Here is a 24,707-nt window from a genome sequence, read left to right on the forward strand (position 1 = left end):
GAGAGTATCATGCCACAACCTAATTATCGTCATGGGAGACCTGAATGTCAAGGTCAGTAAGGACAACACAAACAATGACAAAGCAATTGGAAGACATGGGTGTGGCATGCTGAAAACGGAGAAAGGCGTGTTGATTTCTGTAATATGAATGACCTAGTCATCGGTGGAACCCTATTTGAACATTGTGAAATTCACAAGCTGACATGCTGTTCTCCAAATGGCAGAGATAAGAACCAGATTGACCATATTATGATCAATGGCGACGCTCACTGACAGATGTGAAAGTGAGAACAGGTGTAGATGTTGGCAGTAACCACCATCTTGTGACAGCCTCCATCAAGCTAAAACTGAGATGTGTGAGTCCACCAAACAAGGGACATAGACGTTATATCGACAAGCTAAAGTCCCTTGAAATATAGAAAGCCTTCGTTCTTCAGTTAAAGAACAGGTTGCAAGCACTTGCAGACCTTGATGAAGAGGAGGGGAATGCAGATGAGGAGATGAACAAGAAGTGGAACAAAGTAACAGCAATTTATAAACAGAGCAGTGAAGCCTGTCTAGGCTACAGGCAGAAGAGAAGGAAGGAGTGGATTACACCCAGCACATGGAACTCCACAGAAACCAGACAAGCCCTGAAGAAAAAAGTTTTAGTCACAAAATCCCAGAAGCTAAAGGACAAATACCATGAGCAGTATAGCAAGGCACACCAGGAGGTCAAATGCCTTGTGTGAGAAGACAAACGGCATTATATGGATAATCTGGCAACACAAGCAGAGGACGCAGCTGCTCGTGATGAACAAGGAACCATCTACAAAATGACGCGGCTTATCAGTGGTAAAAGGCAGACAGCAACAAACACTCTCATCAGGAACAAACAATGACACCTACTAACAACCGAAAAAGAACAAGAAATGCACTGGACAGAGCATTTCAAAGAATTGCTGAACAGAGAGCTACCTAAAGAGGAAGCAAACATCCAGGAGGCAGAAGATCTTGATATCAACACAGACACCCCAACTAAGGAAGTGATCATTCAAGCCACCAAATCTTTAAAAAATGGGAATGCTCCTGGCAAGGGTAACTTGAATGCAGAATTGTTCAAGTAAATCCTAAATTAGCAGCATCTATCCTAGCCCCTCTATTTACATCAGTCTGGGAAAGGAAAAAAGTACCAGATGAGTGGACCAATGTGGTTATAGTGAAGATACCAAAGAAAGGAACTCTCAGTGATTGTAATAACTGGCATGGTATCACACTTTTATCTGTGCTAAGCAAAGTATTGTGTAAGATCGTAGTCCAGCATATATCAGAGGCAGTTGATAGCATTCTCAGAAAAGAGCAAGCTGGTTTTTGGAACAAGCATGGATGCAGAGACCAGATCTTCACTCTACAAAACGTAATAGAACAGTGCTTAGTTCAGTGAAACTCTGCATAAATTTCATAGACTTTAAGAATGCTTTTGATAGCATTCTCAAGACCAGCCTATGGCACATTCTGCGGGCATATGGAATTCCTTTTCATATAATCAATGTCATCAAAAGCTTCTATTTCAACTTTACACGCAGTGTTGATCACAGTGATTTCAGTTTTGCAGTGGTGTGTCATGTCTGCAATCCTCTTCAACATTGCCATCGACTGGGTAATGCGGCATACAATAGAAGACATGCCAAGAGGCACTATTCTCATCCTTTGAGGACCTGGACTTCACAGACGATGTCACTCTCCTATCACACTCCCAACACCATATACAAGAAAAAACAACTTGACTCAACACATTCAGCCAGCAAATTGGACTGAAAATCAACAGCAATAAGACAGATATCATGACCTTTAATATTGCCTCACCATTGCCAATATGGCTAGAGGATTATGTTCTCACCAATGTAGAAACATTCACATACTTGGGCAGCACCATCAGCCAGGACAATCTCAAACCAAGATCTATTGACACAGCGCAGCCAAGAGGATCTGAGTACCATCATTGCCAGGAGGTGTTGGAGATGGATCGGTCATGTGCTTTGGATGGAAACTGATTCCATCACCAGAACAGCAATAAGATGGACACCTGAAGGCAAGTGAAAACGAGGCCGCCCAAAAACAACATGGTGAAGAGCTGTGGAAGCTGAGCTTCAGGGCATAACAGTAAGGGCAGTTCTGAGGGCGCAAGTAGCCGGTCTGACTCATCCATAGCCCAGAATGATTAGGGTGCTGATACCAATGGTGGAAATGGTACGGCTGGCAGCTAGTACGCCTCCTCAGTCTCCGATGCTGGGAATGGTGTTGATCCCAAAGTCAACATTGGCACTGACATAACTAAGAGTTCCAAGGTGGAAGGCAGTGACTGCTGCCTCAGCAACACTGGCAGTGCTGGCCACATAGAAACTGAAGTAGTTCCTGGTACCGAGGAGGTTGCTTATAAGAAGTCTGGCACCAGCCCTGTTTCTCCTGAGGGAAACACCAGGGCGCAGCATCAGCAGACCCATAGGTTCAGCAGCCTGTCCAGCCAACAGAGCTATAAAGGACACAGCCCTGGCAAAGTTCTGGACCAAGGGAGAGGTCAAGACAGAAAGGCAAAGGAAGTCCCTGTTGTCTGATACACTGCCAGCGCTGAAGCAGCCAGTGCCAGCATCGCCCTCACTGGTACCTGACTGAAAGGACACCCTCGGGCCAGAACCAGAGTCAATGGTACAGGGTTTCTAACCTCCTGGCATAGTGTCAGGGAGTAGCTGACAGGACCTGCTCCATCCCATGCACCAGAATTCATGACGTGTTGATCCATGTTCCTTCTAAAGGAGGGAGACAAGTCCCCACAGTACCTGGAGTGGCATCCCTTGGTCTTATGTGACCTTTTCCTCAGCACACATGGTGGGGAACAACTCCTCAATCTCTTAGGAGAGGTGCCAGCTCCAGGAAGCGAAGCGGCAGCACTTTCCAATCCAAGGGCGACCTATGATCTGATGAGGGCCTCAATACTGAAACAGTCCACATGGCGTATTTGAGCAGGTGCTGCTTCAGATGGAGATTCCTGGCCACTTGAGTCTGTTTTGTGAACAATCTGCAAATCGAACCCTGCTTCTTAACGTGGGCTTCAGCTAGACACAACAAGCACCGTGTGTAGGGATAGTTAGTAGGGTTCGCCCCACCCACACCACAGACAATGTTTAAATCTGGGTGAGGGCATCATTAGGAGACAAACTACAACTACCACTATACTGGGGTACTCATGAACTATGTAGAACTAGAAAAAAACCTCACTGAATAGACGATTGTGAGGTTGAAAACCACACAGATCTCCAACTCCAGCCACAGGTGATAAGAAGGAACCGAGGAGGGGTCAGGGCGGTGCCACCTCAGAGCCAGGGGAAGGGCTGCGGTCACAAGGCACAAGCTCCGCCCCTCTATGGATACTGCTAGGCAAATTCTCTGGCTCCGGCACTCTGGGCACACACACCTAAATGAAATATGAGGCTGCATCTACTCAAAGAACAACGGTTGGTTTAATCAATGTGAAGAAGAAAATATCTTTTCTTTTTCAATTTCAGTTTTTGTATTCAATTTAAAAATGAAGTTTTAAATATATACTTTGGCAAGTGAGTAGTCACTGTAGACTAATCACTATGCTGCATTCCGTGAACAGTTTCTGTCTCTAAGTTAATCATGTTTGTACATGCTCTAGATATAAGAATGCAAAGAGGGGAAAAAAGTGTGGTCAATCAACTTCTAACCGCACTCACTTTTAGCCAATATACATAGTGTGACAAAGTTCCTCCTCTACCTCGGTGGGTCTTGCGCTTATTGGTGGATTTGCTCACCTTGGAGCTTCACAGCAGCCCTTAGTTTGGCCGTTTTCGTGAACCCATAGTCCAGGTCAACTCCTCTTGTGTCTGACCAGGAGTTGGGAGGTTTAGGGGGAACCCGGGCCTACCCTCTACTCTGGGTTCCAGCCCAGAGCCCCGTGTCTAGAGTGCCTCCTGGAACAGCTGTGCGACAGCTACAACGCCCTGGGCTACTTCCCCATGGCCTCCTCCCAACACCTTCTTTATCCTCACCATAGGACCTTCCTCCTGGTGTCTGATAATGCTTCTACTCCTCAGTCCTACAACAGTATGCTTTCTCACTCTCAGCTCCTAGTGCCTCTTGCTCCCAGCTCCTCACAGGCACACCACAAACTGAAGTGAGCTCCTTTTTAAAACCCAGGAGCCCTGATTAGCCTGCCTTAATTGATTCTAGCGGCTTCTTGATTGGCTGCAGGTGTTCTAATCAACCTGTCTTAATCGTCTCCAGAAGGTTCCGGATTGTTCTGGAACCTTCCCTGTTACCTTACCCAGGGAAAAGGGACCTACTTAGCCCGGGGCTAATATATCTGCCTTCTATTACTCTCCTATAGCCATCTGGCCTGACCCTGTCACAATAGTTAGAGTTATATGAGCCTTGTGGCCTACCCTGCATTCTATTCCCTTGGCATACATGACTGAACAGAGTATTAACTTTAAGTTCAAATAGCCTTGCTCTACCGGTTCATGTTTCAACCCAAAAGTTATTTAAAATGTAGATTTGTATGTTAATAGTTTCAGTTTACACTTCTGAAAATATACCTTGATTCCAAGAGTCCATGGTTTGAATTCATCACTCTTTTCAATTTCTAGTGGTTCAAGCAAAGGTTCCCACACACCAAACATCTCATTATAATAATGCACCTAAAAAAATATAAAATCATCAGAGTACTGAATTAAGAAAAGATACACCTTAGAACCAACAGCAAATAATAAAAGATGCTCTATAGACTCAAACAGAAACTTCAAAATAAGACATTATAACACGTTGCTTGTTTTCATTATATTAGAATATAAAAAATCTTTAAGTAAAACTAAAATAAAACACGAAAAAACAATGGGACCGACATCCTGGCCTCAGTGGAGTCAATAGGAGTTTTGTCACTGATTTCATGGAGGCCAGGATACTAGAATCTGACTATAAAGGGAACTAGAGACAAAAATCTTTTACTTATACAACTTAAAGCAAGCACGGCCCATAAGGCAGCAGCACAAACTTCCCCATGACCCAATTCCACATAAATGTGTGTCAATTTTAATCAATAAGAACCATCGGGGTAAGTTCTCTCTACATAGCCGTTTCTACCTTTGGTGTCTTTGAGAAGCATGCCAATAGAACCACTGGGATGTGGATACACGTCCAGTATAAGCTGGACTAAAATTACCAACCTATTTCATACAGGTTATTAAACCACCACCTTATGGCAACAGATTTTATTTTCTACTTACTTTTCCAATTCTAAATATGAATAAGTGGCCTAGAGTGAAAAGTTCTGTATCCCATTAGCAATTCTCTAAGTCAGGGGTTCTCACAGTCTTTCATAATGTGTAATGTCTTAAGAGATATTGTCTTAGGGACCATTTCCTATCCTAGTCATAATTATGCTACATTCATCTGGCAACTATTATAATTGCTTATGTGGAATTATAACACTGGGAAAACATTCATTATCTGTCTTTAATGCAAGAAGTGTTTTGTGTTTTTGGAAAAAGTTGGTCATACTTTCCACTTTTATTCTTTGTATAGGGCCAAATCTTGAGCTCAGTGCACAACACAATTAGCAGGGCTGAATACTGGGTACATGGAGCAAGGGCTCTTCTTCTCCAGACGATTGATCCAGTTTGTGGAATATATTTTAGCCACTTGGATTTACGCAATTTTGCAGGCATTCACATGCCCTCCCCATACACCCAGAAGAGGAACGATTCATGCAGCAGAAAATTCTGCCTAGTAAATACACATTTCATTTATAGCTTAGGATGCAACAGTAAACTACACACAGTACTTTGAATATATATCTGCTCTCATCTGACGATCTCAAAACACCCCATTAAACATTAATTCTCACAACCATCCTGTGAGTCAGATTAGTAGCATCATCCCAAGCTTACATTTAGGTAAATCGACTCTCACAGACAGAGATATTTAGCTATATTTACTTAGCAAGTCAATGACAAAGCCTAGTCCCCAGCTCTGGTATCCAGTTTCCTGCTCTAGTCGCTATAGACTATAGACAGTACTCCCTATTTAATCTATTAGCAGCCCACATTAGTCCAAGTTTCCCCTTAAGTCTCAAAGGAAGTCTATCCATGTGGGCTAATGATTGAGGAAAGAAAGGTGAATGAAAGTGTTATAAGACATAGGTACAAATCTCAAGAACGAATATTATACCAAAATGTCAATGTCTAATGTAAACATACAGGAGATAATTGTATAAGTGTTTTACATTATACTCCTGATAAAAAAACATTTGACGCAAGCAGACTAACATGTTTCCAGCCCTTATGGTTGTGAAGATAAACCTGAAAACATGAATTAAGTTTAAATTGATACCACATTACCTGGTCAACCTTCAGAAGCGCCATATAATGGTGATAAGGGGATGTGATGAGTAAGGCTAAGATTTTGTCACGGATATTTTTAGTAAAAGTCACAGACAGGTCATGGGCAATAAAGAAAAATTCACAGAAGCCCATGACCTGTCCATGACTTTTACTAAAAGTATCCATGACAAACTGGGGAGCTGTGGAGTCCCCACACCACCTGCGGTGGCTGGGCAGCTGCAGGGACCCAGGCTCAGAGCTCTGGGGGCCCCCACCATCTGTGAGGGCTTGGAGCTCTTGGGGCCCCCGCCGCCCACAGTTCGGAGCAGTGGGGTTCCTCTGCCGCCCACAGCCACTGGCAGATGACAGGGGCCCGCTGTGCGGGGTCTCCACTGCCTATGGTGGCCAGGAGTTGCGGGGCCACCCACTGCTGCTTGGTGCTCCCAGGGCCCCCACCACCGGAGACAGAGGCAGCCTGGAGCTATGGGGTCCTCTACTGCTGCTCGGAGCTCCCAGTGCCTCCCAGAGGCAGCTCGGAGCTTTGGGGCCACCAGTGGCGGCCGGGAATGGTGAGGCCCCCCACCACGGCCAGGAGCTGCGGGGCTCTCTGCTGCCCGGAGCGCCATGGGCCCCCACTGCCTCAGGAGGTGGGTGTACCCTGCAGCTCCCAGCCACCGTGGGTTGAAGTCACAGAAGTCTCTGGAAGTCATGGATTCCGTGATCCCGTGACAAAATCATAGCCTTAGTGATGAGATGCAGCCAGGCTACCCCACATCCAATACATTCTAGATCAAGAACAGAGCAGGGGAACCCCCATCAATCCCTCTGAAAGGGAATGTGGCCACATGTACCCCCACTGCTCCCCTAGAAAGCAGAATGGAAAATTCTTACTAATTTCCTTTCTGCTAATAACATCTCCCAAATTTCTGGATGTCTGGGATGCCCTCCTCTTTCTGCAGCTCACGAGGCAGATCAGCATTTGGGCAACACATGATCTGGCCATTCCCCTTACAATCCAGTTTGCTGCCGGATGATGTTATGCAAGTTGTACAGTTTGAGAATAACTCAAGATAACGAAATAACTACATACATTAGACCAAAGTAGACAGTCATATGTTAACAAATCTACTTCAGATCTCATCCTTGGCTTCTAAGCCACTAAGGGTGGGTAGAATTGTAGGAGTTGCTAGCTGAAAGGAAACTATCAGTGAGAAATTTTCTGGTCTGCAGCCCAGAGTCTCCCACAGTTCTGGATATCTGTGAAGTGGTGAGCAGTGAACAGATGTAGGGAGAGTTATGAAACAAAAGTAACATCCTCCTTTTTGTGAGCTTGCTGAAAAGTCTATTAGTTCTGGGCCACTACCTACAGTGCCTTTCTGACAAAGGAGGCCATCTTATAGTGCTTAACAAAGGGTTCGGGTGATGGAATACACCCCTGAATACACACCCTAAGCCCTAATGTAATAATTTCTGTAAAAAGTATGCCTTGTAAGGTGTCCTTTGAAAACTCAATTTGCTGGTCAATATTGTTCTGGCCAAGTATCTGTGGCAACATTGTGTGTGAAATTATAAGATTATCCTGTATGATGATAACAACAAGTTCCAAACCCCACAGCCCTACCCAAACAGAAACTGGCAAACAGATTTGTCCTAAACAAAGGCATGTGTGCTTTGCTTAGTTTGCATTTAAGCAGCAAATGGAGTCATCAAGCAGGAAGTGAAGACAAAGGAAGCTCAAACAGGTGAAAAAAAACATCAGGAATATCCTTCCACACAGTCTCTCTGCTCCTGATTCTCAGAGGGATATGTTTTTCAAGAGGGGGACTGAAAATATAAAAAGGATAGACTAACACGTAAGGCACCCCCCCCCCCCACCCATCGCATTGACAGCGACAAAGAAAGCAATAGTTGGGATACTAAGAGAAGGGGTCCTGACCTAAGAAGTTTGATCACTAAAACTGCTGAAAGCATGTGGTGAGGAAACTCTGCTTTGAAACTAATGTAGTTTGTTAAGTTAGGCATCAGTAAATACTTTTTCTTGTAACCATTTCTGGGTTATGCCTCATTGCTTGTACTCACTTAAAATCTCCCTCTTTGTAGTTCAACTTGTTTTATTTAATCCCATGTGTTCAAACTGAAGTGTCTGGGTAACTTCATTTGGAGTAACAAGTTGTGTGCATATTATTTCCTTAAAGGAATAATGGACTTTGTATTTGTACTGTCCAGTAGAGGGCTGAGCAGCAAAAGACATTTTTCTGGGGGGGAAATTTGGGACTGGAAGCGTGTTGGGCTTACCCTGCATCATGATCAAGGCTGGTAAGAGCCCCGGGTTAGCCAGATGGCCGCAGCACACACACACACAGACATAGCTGGGAATGACTAACATCCTAGAGGCTGTTTGTGAGCAGTCCAGGTTGGAGGCTGAAGCAAAGCATAATAAAGGACACCCCATGTTACAGGGGAGGAGTGACACAGCTACCCATTAATCTGGATTGTATCTTGGTATGTCAGTTAGCTGTTGACTACCTAGTCGCTTTGCAACTTTCTGAGATGGACACACCTGCTCATTTTACCCACAAAATTTCAAGGGATCTCATGGAACGTCTTGATCTCTTATGGTAAAGGACACCCTGATGCCTTGTTGGCTTACACAATACATAGTTTAATATGCCTAGCAATGAAGAATGTGAAAGTTCTGAATCCCTGGCATTTTGGGTGGAAAGACACAAATAAGGAGTCTGATCTTGTAGATCCTGTATGTCTAAGATTTTCAGCACTCTTCTGACATTTAAAGACATGCCTCATATTTTCAGTTGGATGTTATGGATTTAGACAGAATGAAGAAAGCACAACCACTCAAGAATTATGAAAGGAGAAATTTAACTTAGGAAGAAAGGATTCCGGTGCCTTGAACATCACCTTGTCCTCATAGAATGTGCTGTAAGGCTCCTGAATAGAAAAGGCTGCCAGCTCTGACACTCACTTGACAGACATGACAACTACTAAGAAACAAGTCTTAATGGATAAATAAAAGGCCAACACTAAAGTCAGAGGCTTGAAGAGATGGCTTGTCAGAGCCCTCAAAACGAGCCAAAGGTCCCGTTTTGGGAAGAGTGGCCTGAGTTGGAAGTGGGAAGAGTTGGAAGGAATCTTGTTACCTGTGCCAGGAAGCCAGAAGATTCTGCCAAAAGCCAACGAGTACGAGCAGAGACCTGATGCACAATGGTACTGGCTGAAGCCTTTGTCTATGTCTTCTTGGAGAAAGTCCAGAATGGTTGGAATTCCAGGATTTCTGGGACTGAAAGATGTGTGTCTCTGAACTCTCACCCACTAGGTCCCATTCCCTTTGGGAGGGGGCTGATTAGAAGCCCGGCTTCTTTCCCCAGGATGCTCAAGACCCACTTTAAGACTTTAGAAGAGGGGAGGGGAGACTTGTGGGCCTCACAAATCTCCCCTCTTTGTTCTGCAGGGGTCCTCTGGGACTTATCCCCTCAGTCAAGTAGTCAGAGTCTTCCTCACTTTTAGAGCCTCTCCCTGCTCTGCACTGGGGACCCTGTCCATTTTTTCTGTTGGAGTCATGGCTGCCATGGTGGGTAGGGGACTCCACCTGCCTATCCAACTCACAGCCTTGGGATATAGCAGAGTTAGGGACAGAAGGCTGGGCACAACTCACCATCTGCCAAGCCTGGGAAGGCTGCCTCACAAATAGAGCAGTGATTTGACCCAGTGCTTTCTTGGCTGCTCTGCCACGACTGTATAGAGACAGAGCATCTGGCAGAGAGACACTGCTGCCAACACTTAGGGTAAGTTACAGTCCCAAAGAGTTAAATGACCCAGGTAGGAGTAGGAATGCTGAAAAGGCACAACACTGCTCTCCTTGCCCAAAAATTGGTCAGAAAAACTAAAAAAGGAGAAGAGTGGGAGCAACAGAAACCACCGTCCACTGCTGTGAACACAGAGAATCTGGTGGCAAGGAGAAGCAGAGGGCACATGGCCAGTGTGTGCAGCACCAAAACACTGACCTATCTCCACGAGCAGCCCAGAGATCCAGAATTGTGGGAGATGCTAGGCTGCAGAAAGTGGAGGGCAGAGCCAGCTTGGGGGTCAGAGACTGAAGCAGCTACATAAGCTATTTCAACAGGGACCTTGAGATAATGATGAGAGACTGTTTTCTACACTTTTTACTCTGGATTCTCCCCCACACTGCAGATTGGCTGGCAGCAACATATCAGTTTTCTTTTGGTTGCTCATAAGTGGTTGTTGCTATTATGGGGAGTGTTGACGATTCACAGTAAGGAAAATGTTTACAGGGGAAAAGTTGCTCATAAGCAGCAGGTGCTCTTTCAAGATGTTGCTGCCAACAAGCATCTACCGTACTAATGTAGCATTTGCAAACTACTCTGCTTGTAGGTCATGAGTAAAGTTTTTCAAAATACTAAGGGTCAGATATTTTTAAGTATTTACATGCCTACAGATGGACACAGGCACCCAGTGGGGTTTTCAAAAAAGCACTGGTGGTTACCTCCTGCTGAAATTAATGGGAGTTACATATCTAAGCACTTCTGAAAATCCCAAACACATCTATCTGAATTTTTAGGTGCCTAAATATCTTTAACATTCTGGTCCTAAATCCCATTTTTAAAAGTGAATTAGGACACTAAATCAAGTCCCACTGATTTTCAGTGAGACTTAGGAACTTTAGAAAATTGTACTCTACATCTCTTTCTCCCATTATATGTCTATCCTGTCTATGCATGTCCCCATCCCACAAACACTAACTTGACTTTAGTGGGACTACTCACAATTATGAAGTTCAGCATGGGCATTATTTGCCAGAGTGGGGCATTATATTATAAACTTTTCAAGGTATGGATCATCTATGTTTGTACAGTGCATGGCAGAATAGGGAACTGATCTTGGTTGGATCTATAGGAATTGCAGGAAAGCAAACACACATAACAAAAAAATCCATGCTCAAATATAGTTACTATCTAAAATAACTGATGAATTTTATGTCAATAAGTATTTTAAATTATGTGTCACAATTGCGTGTAGTGTAAGGAAGTTGGGAATGAAGGGTAGTAACTTTGTGATAGACTAAACTAACATTGTCAGGTAATTTAGGGATTGTGGCTCCATAACTTAGGGCTGTCACAGTGAAGTACAAGGGACCCTGCACACAGCGAACAATGGAAGGTTGTGCTCCACAAGGCACTCTTCCCCCTCTCCCCCCGAAGTTTAACGGTTAGATAGAAGTATCACCTTTACTTGTCAAAAGTTTCTTTCATAAGTCTTGTCTATGTAACAAGTCAGTTTCATAATCTTTATTGCAACTGCTTTTGGGAAAAGTGGCATTATATTATAGCCTTACCTCCAGTTCAAGCTGGGAACGGAGGTTGATGAGCGTACTCCAATTTTTGACTTCTCCGGAAAACGACGACTTTGCTAAAAGCATAGGTACCGTTCTGTGACCAACTCCAGCTTCAAGAGTTACAATGACTGATTCAATTCTCATATTTAATGTCTCCCCCGTGAGAACCAACTCAGTTGCTGTATTTTTATTTTCATTTCCATTTGACTTTTCAAGAAACCACATTTTTAAATTTTTTATATCTTTCTTATCCCACAGGTCTGGAGGAATTGGAGTAATCTCTTCTTCCGAAGTCTCTGTAGTTGGAGAAAGTGCCGATGTAATCGTAATCACTGTATTTATGATAATGGGTGAAACCTACGAGGGGAAAAAAATTGATTATTCAGTGCTGTTGGGTATATGGAAAAAATGTGGAACTGGGTATACGGAGTATCAATAACCACTTTTTCAAGTAATCTCTTGAACTGACTAGTTACTGCTTTCAGTTTCAAAATTATAATGAATATTTGTTACAGCACCTGGTTGTTTCCTTTTTGGGACTGACTCCCACTCATTTTAGCATTCATATGCTTTATTTCTCTCTCTGCATACACTAGAGACAGTTTAGACTTGCTCTGGGGTTAAGCCATGCCCCTTCTGTCTGCCTTCCAGAACAGCTTTCAAATCTGTGTAAGACTTGAATCTCTAGCTAGTAACTTCAAAACAACATGACTGTGTACAAGCTTCAGAGATGTGGCAGACTGGAGGAGAGTTCAAATCCAGAAAATAATTAAACAAGTAACAAATCTTCCATACCTTTTTCCCATTTCTAAATGGAACGTAGTGAGCACTATGGAGAAATAATCAAGAGGGAAAAAAACAGTTATAGATGACAGAAAATGAGTTTCCCCTTTCTGAATGACAATGCTTATGTAGTTTACTTTGGGACTATTATTTCCTGCAAAGAGATACTTCTGTAGAAGAAAAAACAGATCATACCCGTAGTACTTAAAAAAGGCTTTGAACAAAGACTAAGTAGAGCCTTGCATATTTCTTTTGTGCTGGCCAGTACTGCCCATCCAATAAAACTGGAGTGGAACATTTTGAATGAGTTTTTATCCCCTCTGAAATTGGCCCTCACAATGCCATGTAAGTTGCTGCATTTACTAGCATTTTTGCACTATTACAGATAGCTTAATAAAAGAAACATTTCAGATATCCAAGTTAAGAAAAACATGATTTTCTAAATTTGATTCAAGTAAGTCTCAATCACTTTTCTAGCGTCCCTTTTATTCCACCATTTTTTTCTTATGGCATTGAGAACTCAGACAAAAGGAAGACAACAATCTCTTGGGAAGCGTGGAAAGTTACATTTACATTTGTCAAGAAAAGTACGGGAATGAGGATGACAAACACTGTGGAAAACAGAGTAGGGCTTGTCTAAGACGGAGATCTCAGTGGCTCTTTGAGGTGAAATAACGACCAGTAGAAAACAGGGTTTTGACTGATAGATACTAGAGTGAAATGGAAGTCCAAAGAGGAGATTCAAGGGCCTTAGAAACCACTGAAATGTTCCAGGTTGGACAAATGAGTCAGTTTGCTTGTTTTGTCAGGTAAGTAACACCAAGAAACCAGATGATGACCCAAGAGTGATTTAGAGGACCCTGTGTTTATGGTACTGTAATAACAAGGTCTTAGAACATATTTTCACAAAAAATGGACATTTTTTATTATTAAAAATACCATTTTTGTTCAAACTGAAATATTTCAGAAAAGTGAGTCTGTTTTGATGAATACCAAAAAAATTTGAAAACAAGCATGTTTCTGAATTCCGAAATTGTTTCAGAATGTTTTATTTCATTTTTACATTAGTTTTACCTAATATGAACTAGTACCACTGACATGTCATTATTTCAACTACTGATGTTATTATTTTCTATTTTTATTTTATTTTACAACTCATTAAAGGAAGCTGCTACTTAGAATTGATTGAAACATTTTATCATCTTTTCTAGATAAGAACATCTTCTTGTTTGTGATGTCATGAAACAGTGTCAAACTCAATTCTGAAAAGAACTTTTGGCATGTTTCAAAATGAAATTTCAAGCAGCTTTACAACACATCGTGATTTGGCAACAGGGTTTTAAGCTCAGACTACAGCTGTCCACTTAGGATTACAATAATGTTCTTATGCCTGCTTTCACAGAATTGAGGTTTTTGCCACTACTACAGATATTCTCAAACTGTGATATGTTCACTTGGAAGTACTGTGTTGTAACAGGGTGATCTCTCTTTTTCAAACGGTAGTGGAACCTGGGCCTAGCCAACCCCTAAATCCATGGAATGGCCTTTTCAAAACAAAACACACAGATATTCAGGGGAACAGCAGACTATCAGAAGAATGGAGGCCAGGTGTTAAATTAGCTTGCTACCTCCTTAATATGATAAAACTCAGGGGGGAGAAAGAGCAGAGAGCTGGGAGAAGAGAATTACAGAAAAGCATAGATTCAGGAGGACCGGCCCCTGGAATGGGAACCAGAAGGGAGAGTGATGGGCTAGAGAGGCCGCCCCGAACCACTGCCCAGCTTCAAGCAGTATGGCTGTGGAATCCCATAAACATAAAGAAGAAGCTGAGCGTCCAGGGAACAGAGCAGGTGGCGAGTGGAAAAGACTCTCCAACAGGGCCAAGGCCTGCAATGAGACTGACAAAAACCCCTGACTCAGGGGGAACTGTGAATCTGAAGCCTTGGAACATGGGTGAATTGGAGCAGAAGCTGCCTACTGCCCAGGTTCAGCCCCTTACTTCCAGTGATGGTTTACCCCATCTCTCTATCCCCCGCTCTGAGCCAACACTGTCCTTTTAACATGCACCCACCCACACCACCAGAGTCCCCAGCACTCCAGCCACAACCCCTACCCCTCAGTCTAAACGTCATGTCCTCTAACTCCCCCACCCAGACTCCTTTCTTTTCTAATTTCCTTGAGCATATCCCCACCAGCCAAATCATCTTCACAGGCGCGCGCACACACACTCTCTCTCTCTCCAGGGACATGGCCCAAGCCTTAGTTCAGCACAAGTTTTAAAATCCCATCCGTCTGAGACCCTCTCATCTGAATGCTTTGGCATCACTTACATTAGTCCATGTGGTAGTGAAATTTATGTATTTGGGAATATATGTGATCCTCAACTATGGATAAGTGGCTAACTAGCAGTAGTTTCAAAAGAAATTATACTGTAACACAAAGGTCTGTTGATGAAATGGGCAGTGGTATGAATCAAAACCTGACTGAAAAAACTGAAAAAATTTCAGGCAATGCTTGTTGGCTTCCTGCTACAAAGCAATGAAAATATAAGGTTGTTAAAAAGTATGAACCCAAGTACCTATCATTTGGATTGACCTTGAATGCTGAAAAAAGTGAGCCATGGGCTTAGTGCATCATTTGCTATCAACTATTATCCAATATTCAATTAAACCTTCCCTGCTCAATGTTACCTCAATAGAAAGCACAACTCTTTAGAAAACAAACATCGTGGATTGTTTATGGTTTTTTTTAAAGAAAGCTAAGTGATTTGAAAGACAGCTCAAGAAACAAAACAAATTACCTCTTTATGCAATATTAATGTAAAGGCCCTGATAGCATAATATCAGGTAAATTTAAGGATTGATCAAAATGGAAATTGCACACTATTGGTGAGACACTTGTGTACCTGCAGCAAAAGACACTGTTATTGATTCCAGAGGATCAAGCTGTTTTGCAGCTTGATATTGTTTATCTAATAATATAATATCAGGAAGAATTCAAGAGATGGCTTTTCAACTAAAGGAAAAATTCATAGAATGTGAAAACAAAATAAATTCTTTTAATTGAAATTAGATGTAAGGAGTAATATCACTAATTTTGCTCATTTTCTTACATGGTTTGACTCAAATTACAGTTAAAGAATAGTTCTTGTTTTGCGAAGATTTGTCAAGACGTACAACAGCAGAAAAAATTTTTAAACTGAGTTTATTTCAGGAAGTGGTGTGGAGTGAGAAAACAGTCTCAAGTGTGTGCTCTGATGGAGCATGAGAAGTGACCAGAAAATCTGGCAGTGTTTTGACAAAAATTAAATAAGTGGTATCCAATGCTAAACTTACTCACTGAAATATTCACTGCAAGGCACTAGTTGCCAAAACATCCCTGTCAATCAGAAAGTTGTTCAGAATCCTACTGTAAAGGCGGTTATTTTTATTCAACAAGGAGCACTGAATTCACATTTGCTTTTCAATTATGTGCAATGAAATGGGAAGTGCTAATGCACGGGAAGGTGCTGACCTGTCTCTCTGAACTCCATTCAAAGGCACAAATTTTCCTCAGTGATTTAAGTTTCGAATGTGCTGATTGCTTTTGGATGAATTATAGCTTTCAAGACTAGCCTATTGAGCTGACTCGTTGTGTGTGTCAAACTGAATGCCAGCTTACAGGGAATGAAAATTATACTTTTTAATGTTCACAACAAATCAAGAGCAATGATAAAGAAAATGCAGCATGAAAAGAAGAAAAGAGAACCTGCCAATGACTCCCAGCTTTGGAAAGTTTCCTCACTGAAAATTACTTGAAAATTCATCCTGATCTCACTGCTGAGCGTAAGAAAACACTGCCTTAATTTGGCTACCAAGTTTAATGAATATTTTCCTGACAGTGTAACAAATGAGAATTAGATCAGGGATTCATTTTCAATACAAGGCAGCCTGCCAAAAGAAAAGGAAAAGTTGATTGAACTGTCATGTGTTGGTGGACTCAAACTCAATAAAATGCAGCTCAGAGACTTTTGGATGAAAAGAAGAAAGGAGTTTAGCCTGGACAGAGATTTGCAATTTTTGATGTCCTTCAGCACTACGTAGCTCTGCCAGACTAAATTTTTTGCTCTGGTTGCCATTAAAAACAAGGGATGAATCTCAGTATAGGACTGGACCTTCAGTTGAAGCGCCCCAACATCTTACCTGACATAAAGCAACTATGTTCTATGAAGCAAGAATACCCTTAAAATTGTCTCAGAGCTACTGAGCTTTAGCTCACGAAAGCTTATGCTCAAATAAATTTGTTAGTCTCTAAGGTGCCACAAGTACTCCTTTTCTTTTTTTCAAAATGTTTTGTATTTTCTTCATTTACATTTTGTAAAAAGGTGAGCATAGTGAAGTTTGGCTTGTGTTCAACTATAGTCCAGATAAGAATTAGCAGGAACTCTGAACTGAAATTTGATAAATTAAAAAGTCACATCACTGATTTGCTTCCGTGACATACCAAAATATATCAAGATGTCATTTAACATATTTTTTCTTATAATCTAAGTAACATGAAGACAAATGGTCATCACTTCTTCATTGTGCTTTTTGATTCACTGTCTCAAAACCTCAGATATTAAAATAGATGTTATAATCTAACATTTTAGGCTTCCTTAGGCATTTGAGTCCAGAAATATTTAAGTCTAGTAAGGCCTAAAACAAATGTGTACAAAAAGGATAAATTTGCAGATTTATTTGCAGATGTTTACCTCAAACGTCATTTTTTTAAAAAAGGTGGTCCATGAAGCAATGAAGTTTGGTAACCACTGCTCTAACAGAAGTCTTGAAATTTTTTTTTAAGATGGAGTGAGGGTGAGAATGGTTAGAGTGAGGAAAGAAGTACATTGCCCAACTTGGAATATCCCCCTTTTTGTTAATACTCCCCTTTCAGTAATCAGGCTAAAGCAGTGCTTCCTGTTACAAGAGGTCCCACCTTTTAATGGATGATGTGATAGGCACTGTGCGAGTTTCACTAAGTTGGAGAATTGTGGCTATCTTCACCATCTGACAACTGTGATTATTGTTTCCTCCACTTATTTTTTCCTTCCCAGATGTGGTAAGGGGTAGTAGTTGCATAATGAGGGAGATAAATATACTCAGTTTGGCCAACATTTGTGTAAGATCATTCATTCCAAGTGCCCTCTGGTTTGTTTCCCATGTGAAAAAGCTTTGCTATGGCATTTTTTTCTGGATGTGAACAGATCCACCAGTTGATTCCTGAAATTCTGAGACATTATCTAGAATATTTCTTGTTATTTATTTTAACACAGCTTACAACCATCATGCTGCCCAAACCAGAAGTCCTCTGTGCACAAGTTTCCAAAGTGTATGGAAATGGGGATGAAGTGCAGAAAGCAAACCAGACAGGCCACCTAAACGGTGACCAGTGTATTATGCAATGGTGATTGCAGGATTATTTGCATAGCCAAGGTTACATCTAGTGATTGCACTCCACAATGGTACTGCATCATTGAAAATTAACACAACGGCAGCACACCACTTGTCAATACAGAAAATTCTCACACTGATGCACGGGTGATCAACATGGCTCTCTAAAGTACATACACAGGAACCAAATCTGAGTGGGGCACGACCATAGCATACTTAAAACAAGAGCAGGAAAAAATGTAATTTCTAATAACTTGGAGGCATGGCTAAATCTTTCTTTTCACAAGCAACTATACCTTGTGGAAATAGGATGATTTTTGTCCAAACCTATCATATGACACCATATTCCATATAAAAATGAGGTGACATGACTGCAGTACATGTGAAAGGCTTTTTCTTCTTTTGTTTCAATATAATAAGCAATATGAGATGCAAGACTACGAAACGTGTTTAGATTGTGTTTAGTTTTAGTTAAATCAAAATTTTAAAACAAAAACAGTAACTTTAAAAGCCAGTGGGGGAGGAGGAGGAAGAAGACAGGAAACAAAAACTACAATTCAACTTACCTTTATTGTTAAAGATTTAATTGATAGGTCAGCCATTTGTGGATTAGTACCAGACTGCACCATTTTGAAGAAGAAATCACAAGGCTGCAATACCTGAAGAAAGAATTCATGGTCAACTCTAAAAATGTATAGTAATTGGAGTAAATATACATGCTTAGCTAGAAAAAGATCTCCTCTAAAATGCCATTAGGAAGATTTAAGGGAAAGAGTTACTAGTGATAATTCTGTTGGTTCTTTAAAAATATTAAACTGACTACTTAATATTAGCATCCCTTCTGACATGAGAGAAAAGAAACAAAAGTGAATGGAACAAACAATATTTCAGCCTTACTAGACTGTTACTCACTCAATATCAAAAGTGAATGATAGGGAAAAAAGTACCCATTCTTAACAGAAAATGTCCATTCTTCAAGTAGTAAGAGCCAAAGAGCTATTACAATGGTCCTTCAGCCTGCTTTCCACTTGGGGTCAGAATCAGACTTGTCAGTCGGTCTGCCCGGTCCTTTATCTCTTTGGTTGGCAGCAGGAGGAGAGTGAAGGAGCATGTGTGGATCAACAGACACTACTCTATATTATATAACTACTTGATTCTATATCTTGATTTGAACTGCTGGCCTTCTCCTCTAAGGACCAAGAATTCCCTTTGTAGTTTGTGCATGTATAGAAGTCTATGACCTGGTCTTTTTGCATTGATTTGTCATGCTGCACTCAGACTGTGAGTAGGAGAATCTGACATTGGTGATTATCCCTGCAAAAAATGGTTACTTACCATCTTTAAGACACAGTTGCAAACCACTCGGGGTGGGCGGGTGTGTGTGTGTGCATACACACCCAGTACACTAAAGCCAGAGAACGTGGCGTGGCAGCACCCACTGGGGAAGTGCTTGCACCCTCAGACCCATGGCTATATAAGGGCAGCACTGCCCCGACTCGCCCCCAGTTCCTTCACACTAGAATCCAAGGCTGGAGACTCCAATGCAGAGTGGACAGAGGGCGAGTCATGAAGGCAGGTCTGCACCCACATCTTGAAAAAGCATAGAACCATAGAATATCAGGGTTGGAAGGGACCTCAGGAGGTCATCTAGTCTAACCCCCTGCTCAAAGCAGGACCAATCCCCAATTTTTGCCCCAGATCCCTAAATGGCCCCCCTCAAGGATTCAACTCACAACCCTGGGTCTAGCAGGCCAATGCTCAAACTACTGAGCTATCCCTCCCCCAACAAGAATGACAAGACAGGTAAGTAATTGTTTTCTTCCAGTGGTTGAAGACGTATATTCCACTCAGGTGACTCATAAGCAGTTCCGACAGATGGTAGGGTTCAGAGTCTACTTAAACAATGACTGCATAACTGCCTCCCCAAAGTTTGCATGTGACCTATATGCTGCAGTCATAGCATAATTTTTGGTTAACGTACGCACTGAAGACCATGTAGCAGCCCTGCAAATATCTAACACCGAAACATCATTGACAAATATGATCAATGTCCCTTGGATTCTCGTTGAATGAACCTATAATGTCCGCAAGGGCATAGTTTAAGCTACTCCATACGCTGTGGTAATACAGGAAGTTATCTACCTGGAAATAGTCTGTGCAGAAAGCATCTGATCTTTCATCTGATCTGCACAGCAGACAAAAGTCAAGGTGATGAACAAAATGGTTTAGTCCTTTCGAGATAAAATTTCAAGCATTGCCTCAGATCTAATGTATGGAGATTCTGATCACCCACATTTCCATGCAGCTTAGGAAAGAATAAAGGCAAGTAAATAACTTGATTAAGGTGAAAGTGTGAAACCATCTTGGACAAAATCTTTGAATGTAGTCTTAAGGACACTTTGTCTTTCAAGAACTGAATAAATGGAAATTCTGCCATTATGGCTTGTAATTCGCTAACGCTTCTTGTGGACATTATAGCCATAAGAAAAGCTGTCTTTTGGGAACAGAGAAACCATGAGCAGGCTGCCATCAGATCAAACGGAGGACCCATCAGGGCAGCCAGCACAGTATTTAGGTCCCACAACAGGATCATTTCCTTCACAGGTGGAAAGAGGTGGACAATACCTTTTAGAAATCTCACTACCATGGAGTTTAAGAAAATTGACTTTTCTTGGAGGATGAAACAACTGAGACTGCTGCCAAGTGAACCCTCAATGAGTTAAGAGCCACACCAGAGGACTTCAAATGTAACAGGTAGCCCACAATGTCCTGAACATGAGCTGACATGAGTTGAGCTCCCTTTAATATTGACCAAACTGAAAAATGTTTCCATTTAGCCAAATAAGTAGACCTAGTAGATGGTTTCCTACTATTAAGCAGGATCCTATGTACTGCTTCCATGCATTGTTGTTCTTCCTCACTGAACAACATACCATCCACAGCGTGAAGTACTGGATGAACAACCTGGGCATGGTACTGAGTCAGCAGGTGAGAAAGGGGAGTAAGATCTGGGAGGTCAAACAGACAGACTGAGAAGGTCGGAGAACCAATATCGTCCTGGCCAAGCTGGCACAATAAATATCAGCCTGGCATGGTCCAACTTCAAGTCTGAGAATAACCTAAGAAGCAAGCGGGATGGAAAAAAGGCATACATCAGGTCTGTTCCCCAGTTCAGATGGAAGGCATCAGCTAGAGACCCTAAACTAAGTCCTGCTCGGGAACAAACCTGACAGCACTTGTTATGCTTTGTTGCAAAAAGGGCAACCTACGGAATGCCCAATTCCCTGAACATGGACTTTACCACACAGCTCTTTAGAGACCACTTGCGGTTGTCAGAGAAAGTCCTGTGAGATGATCAGCCAACCGGTTTTGAGACTTGGTAAGTGTGTCACTGTGGGTATGATGTCTTCCTTGACACAGAAGTCCCAAAACTTTATTTCCTGACAAAGCTCCCTGGAGTGGGCTGCTCCTTGCTTGCTCACATAATATGTTATGGTAATATTGTTGCTGAGTATGTGAACCATTGCTCCCTTGATCAGACACCAGAAGGCACAATCCCATGCACTGTAAACGTCGGACATTGATACAGAACAGCAATTCCCATTCCAAGCACAAACCCTAAACCTTTAACGTTCCTAAATGTGCTCCCCAAACTATTATGGGGGCAACAGTGATTATATTTCTGGTTGGCAGAGGACACGCAAAGGGAACACCCTGGCAACATTGTTCCATTTTGGCTTAATGCTGTAGAGAATCCAGCATCTCTGGAGGCACTCAGACAAGCCTGTACAATGACTGGCAGCTCGGGTGATAGACCAGCTTCAGTCATAACTGAAAAGGATGAAGAAGCAATCTCACCTGCTGAACTATACAAGTGAATGTGGCCATACGTCCTAGTAACTTCAGGTACATATGGACCGTGGTCAAAGGATGAGACTGCAGATCCAGACAAAGGCAACAAATTGCCTGGAATCGCTCATATGAGAGAAAGTGCCTCAAATTCATGAAGTATAGTAAGGCTCCAATGAGCTTGACTTTTTGAGTTGCAGTCAACTCGACACTGCTTTGTTCAAAATCAACCACAGTCAATCAAAGAGGTTCAGTGTGAACTGGACACGATTGAGGATTTGTTCCTCGGATCTCCCTCTCGCTAGCCATACCCTAGGTATGAGAAGACATGAATTCCCCTCCTTCTGAGATAAGTTGTTACCACCATCATGCATTTGGTAAATATGCCTGGGGCTCATGATGGGACAAATGGGAGAACCATGTACTGATACTGTTGGCAGGCAACAATGAATCTCAGGAACTTTCTGTGGCCTGGGAAAATTGGCACAGGAAATTAGGCATCCTGAAGATTGAGAGCAACAAACGAGACATTGTGATTGAATGCAGGAAGAATAGTAAGCCGGGTAACCATGTGGAATCTCAAATACTTGATGTATTTGTTGAAACCAGGGAGATTAAAGATAGGTCTCACCTTTCCTTGAACTTGGGGATCAGGAAGTACAGGAATAGAATTCCTTTCCCTGAAGAAACGGAAGAACCTCATGCATAGCACTCAGAGCACACAAAGTCTGGGCGTGCTGAAGAAGCAGCAAATCATGAGAAGGGTCCCTGAAAAGACTCAGGTTGGGAGGAATGGGACGGACAGAAATACTGCATAACCCAATCCCACAGTGCTCAGCACTTATCTGTCTGTAGTTATTGCTTCCCCAAGTTCTGTAGAATTGAGACAGCCTGTTCCCAAACTGAGGAGCCAGGGTTGAAACATTCACAACTGGTACACTGCTCTCATTATAGAAGTATGGTTGACTAAAACTAGACTCAGAAGATGATCTCCTCTGTGATTTATGTCCTCTTCTAGAAAAGTCTTGCTGCTTAGCAGGATAGGATGATGGCAAAAGTATCGCTAAGAGTGATATTGCTGGTGATGTGACCCTCAAAGTGACACTCTTTGTAGCCTCAGTTTAAACCCTATTGACTATACAGTAGCTTGGAAGTCCTTAAAACATGTAAAGTCTTGTCAGTTTTCTCAGAAAACAAAAAACGACAATTGAACAATAAGTCCTTTATGGTCTGCTGGTCTCTCACTTGCTGCAGTCAGACTCAGGGAACTTGATGATTACCTGTTCTGTTCATTCCCTCTGGGGCTCCTGGCATTGGCATTGACCCAGTATGGCCATTTGTATGTTCTTATGTACTATGAGGTGATGCGAGAAAAAACACTCAAAACCTTGCATGGAAACATAACTCTTGTTGCTATGTTTAGCTCTGGGTGTTATAGATGCTGGGATATTGCACACAGATTTTTCAGGCTCCAATATTGCTTCATTTAGAGGGAAAGCAAGTCTCCCAGGAACTGCGAATTGAAGAACATCTCTAACTTAAGGGTGTCCTTCTGAACATACCCAGCCTCAACACCCAACAACAATTCTGTTTGTCTCAAAAGGTCTTGATAGGATTTAAAATCCTCTGGTACTGTACAAGAGAACACAGGCAATATAGGATCATCTGATGAAGAGGAAGAAGAGGGAAGCAGAACTACTGGACTCTCTTATGGTAATACATTTGACTGTACCAAGGGATCATGTTGCACCCCCTTGACCTGTGACTATAGCAAAGGTGACCCAGGCAGAGAGACTACCGGAGGAAAAGGTGATCTAGCCTTAGACTGAGCAGATGATTGAGACCTTGCTAAACGAGGAACCTCCCCGGAATTTCAAAGAGGCTACTCTGCATAGAGGCACAGCATTGGTGGCCAGTAGGAGCTAGGCCAGGAAGCTTCATCCCTATTACAGAAGCCATAATGATCCCATCACCAATGTTGATGCCCGGGTCTTGACAATTTCCAACACTTGAACCAGAAGACCCTTCTAAGTAGTCTGGTGGTAATGGAGGAGCCGCTCCAGGTGAAGCCAATAAATGATCTGCACCATCCACAGTCCAACATGCTGGTCTCATCAGATCCAATGACGGTACAGTCGAAGACACCTTTAGTACCAGTAAAGGCCTCACACTCATACTCGGTACCAAAGCAGGCATTGGAACTGAAGATGTAGACTCTGTTGGAATTGTTGTTGGTACCAAAGACAGCATTTGTGCTGGCAGTCCTCCAGTACCAATCAGGAAGCTGACTGTAACCCAGTGCCCTGGGTCTGAGGTGGTGTGGACAAGTCAGCAATCAAGCCAAGAGGTGCCAAGGATACAGAAGACAAAGCCACCATTGTCTAAATGTTCTTGAGAAACTTCCTGTCTGTTCTTGACTTACAACAACAAGTAAACTTGTGCCTGATTCATCGATGATTTGGAGACTACAGTTGTCGGTACCAGACTAAACAGAAACCCCTGGGGCAGTACCAGAGTTGACAGTACAGAGTTTCATTGATGAGGCATTGATACTAGATAGCAGGACAGGACAGTTCTATCCCACATACTGGAAGACTCACAGTGCCAGTCTGCACTCCTGCTAAACAGGGAGGAGGAATCTATTTCAACTCTAAAGCAGCCCCGTCTGTTCTGTGGGAAGGGGAATGATCCCTCTTCCTTCTGGGAGAAGGAAAGGAGATCGGATGTGAAGTCCCCATCTGTATCGGCTCAGGCACTCTCTGGAGAGTCTGAATCTGTGGTGGTCTCTAAGCAGGCCCTTTCTCCATAAGGTGTGACTTCAAATGCAAGTTCCTCGTCACCTTCTCTTAAACAACTTACAGATGGAGCACCTTTCCTTAATATGCCCTTCTCCAAGGCACAATAAACTTCAGATGT

The 24,707-nt window shown here is 42.4% G+C and overlaps 1 protein-coding gene across 5 annotated transcripts in view; it reads right to left on the reverse strand.

The window, feature by feature from the left end:
• The window catches only part of VPS13A (vacuolar protein sorting 13 homolog A), a 262,972-nt gene that overhangs the window by 108,402 nt on the left and 129,863 nt on the right, over positions 1 to 24,707 (reverse strand). For all 5 annotated transcript variants that reach the window (XM_073345103.2, XM_073345104.2, XM_073345105.2 and 2 more), the window contains exons 40-42: positions 18,509 to 18,601; positions 11,749 to 12,105; positions 4,596 to 4,697 (exon numbers count right to left, since the gene is read on the reverse strand). In XM_073345103.2, coding sequence (XP_073201204.2) covers positions 4,596 to 4,697; positions 11,749 to 12,105; positions 18,509 to 18,601 — 552 coding nt within the window. The remainder of the gene's footprint in view (positions 1 to 4,595; positions 4,698 to 11,748; positions 12,106 to 18,508; positions 18,602 to 24,707) is intronic.

This window comes from Lepidochelys kempii, chromosome 5, assembly GCF_965140285.1.
Source record: "Lepidochelys kempii isolate rLepKem1 chromosome 5, rLepKem1.hap1, whole genome shotgun sequence".
Lineage (NCBI taxonomy): Eukaryota > Metazoa > Chordata > Testudines > Cheloniidae > Lepidochelys > Lepidochelys kempii.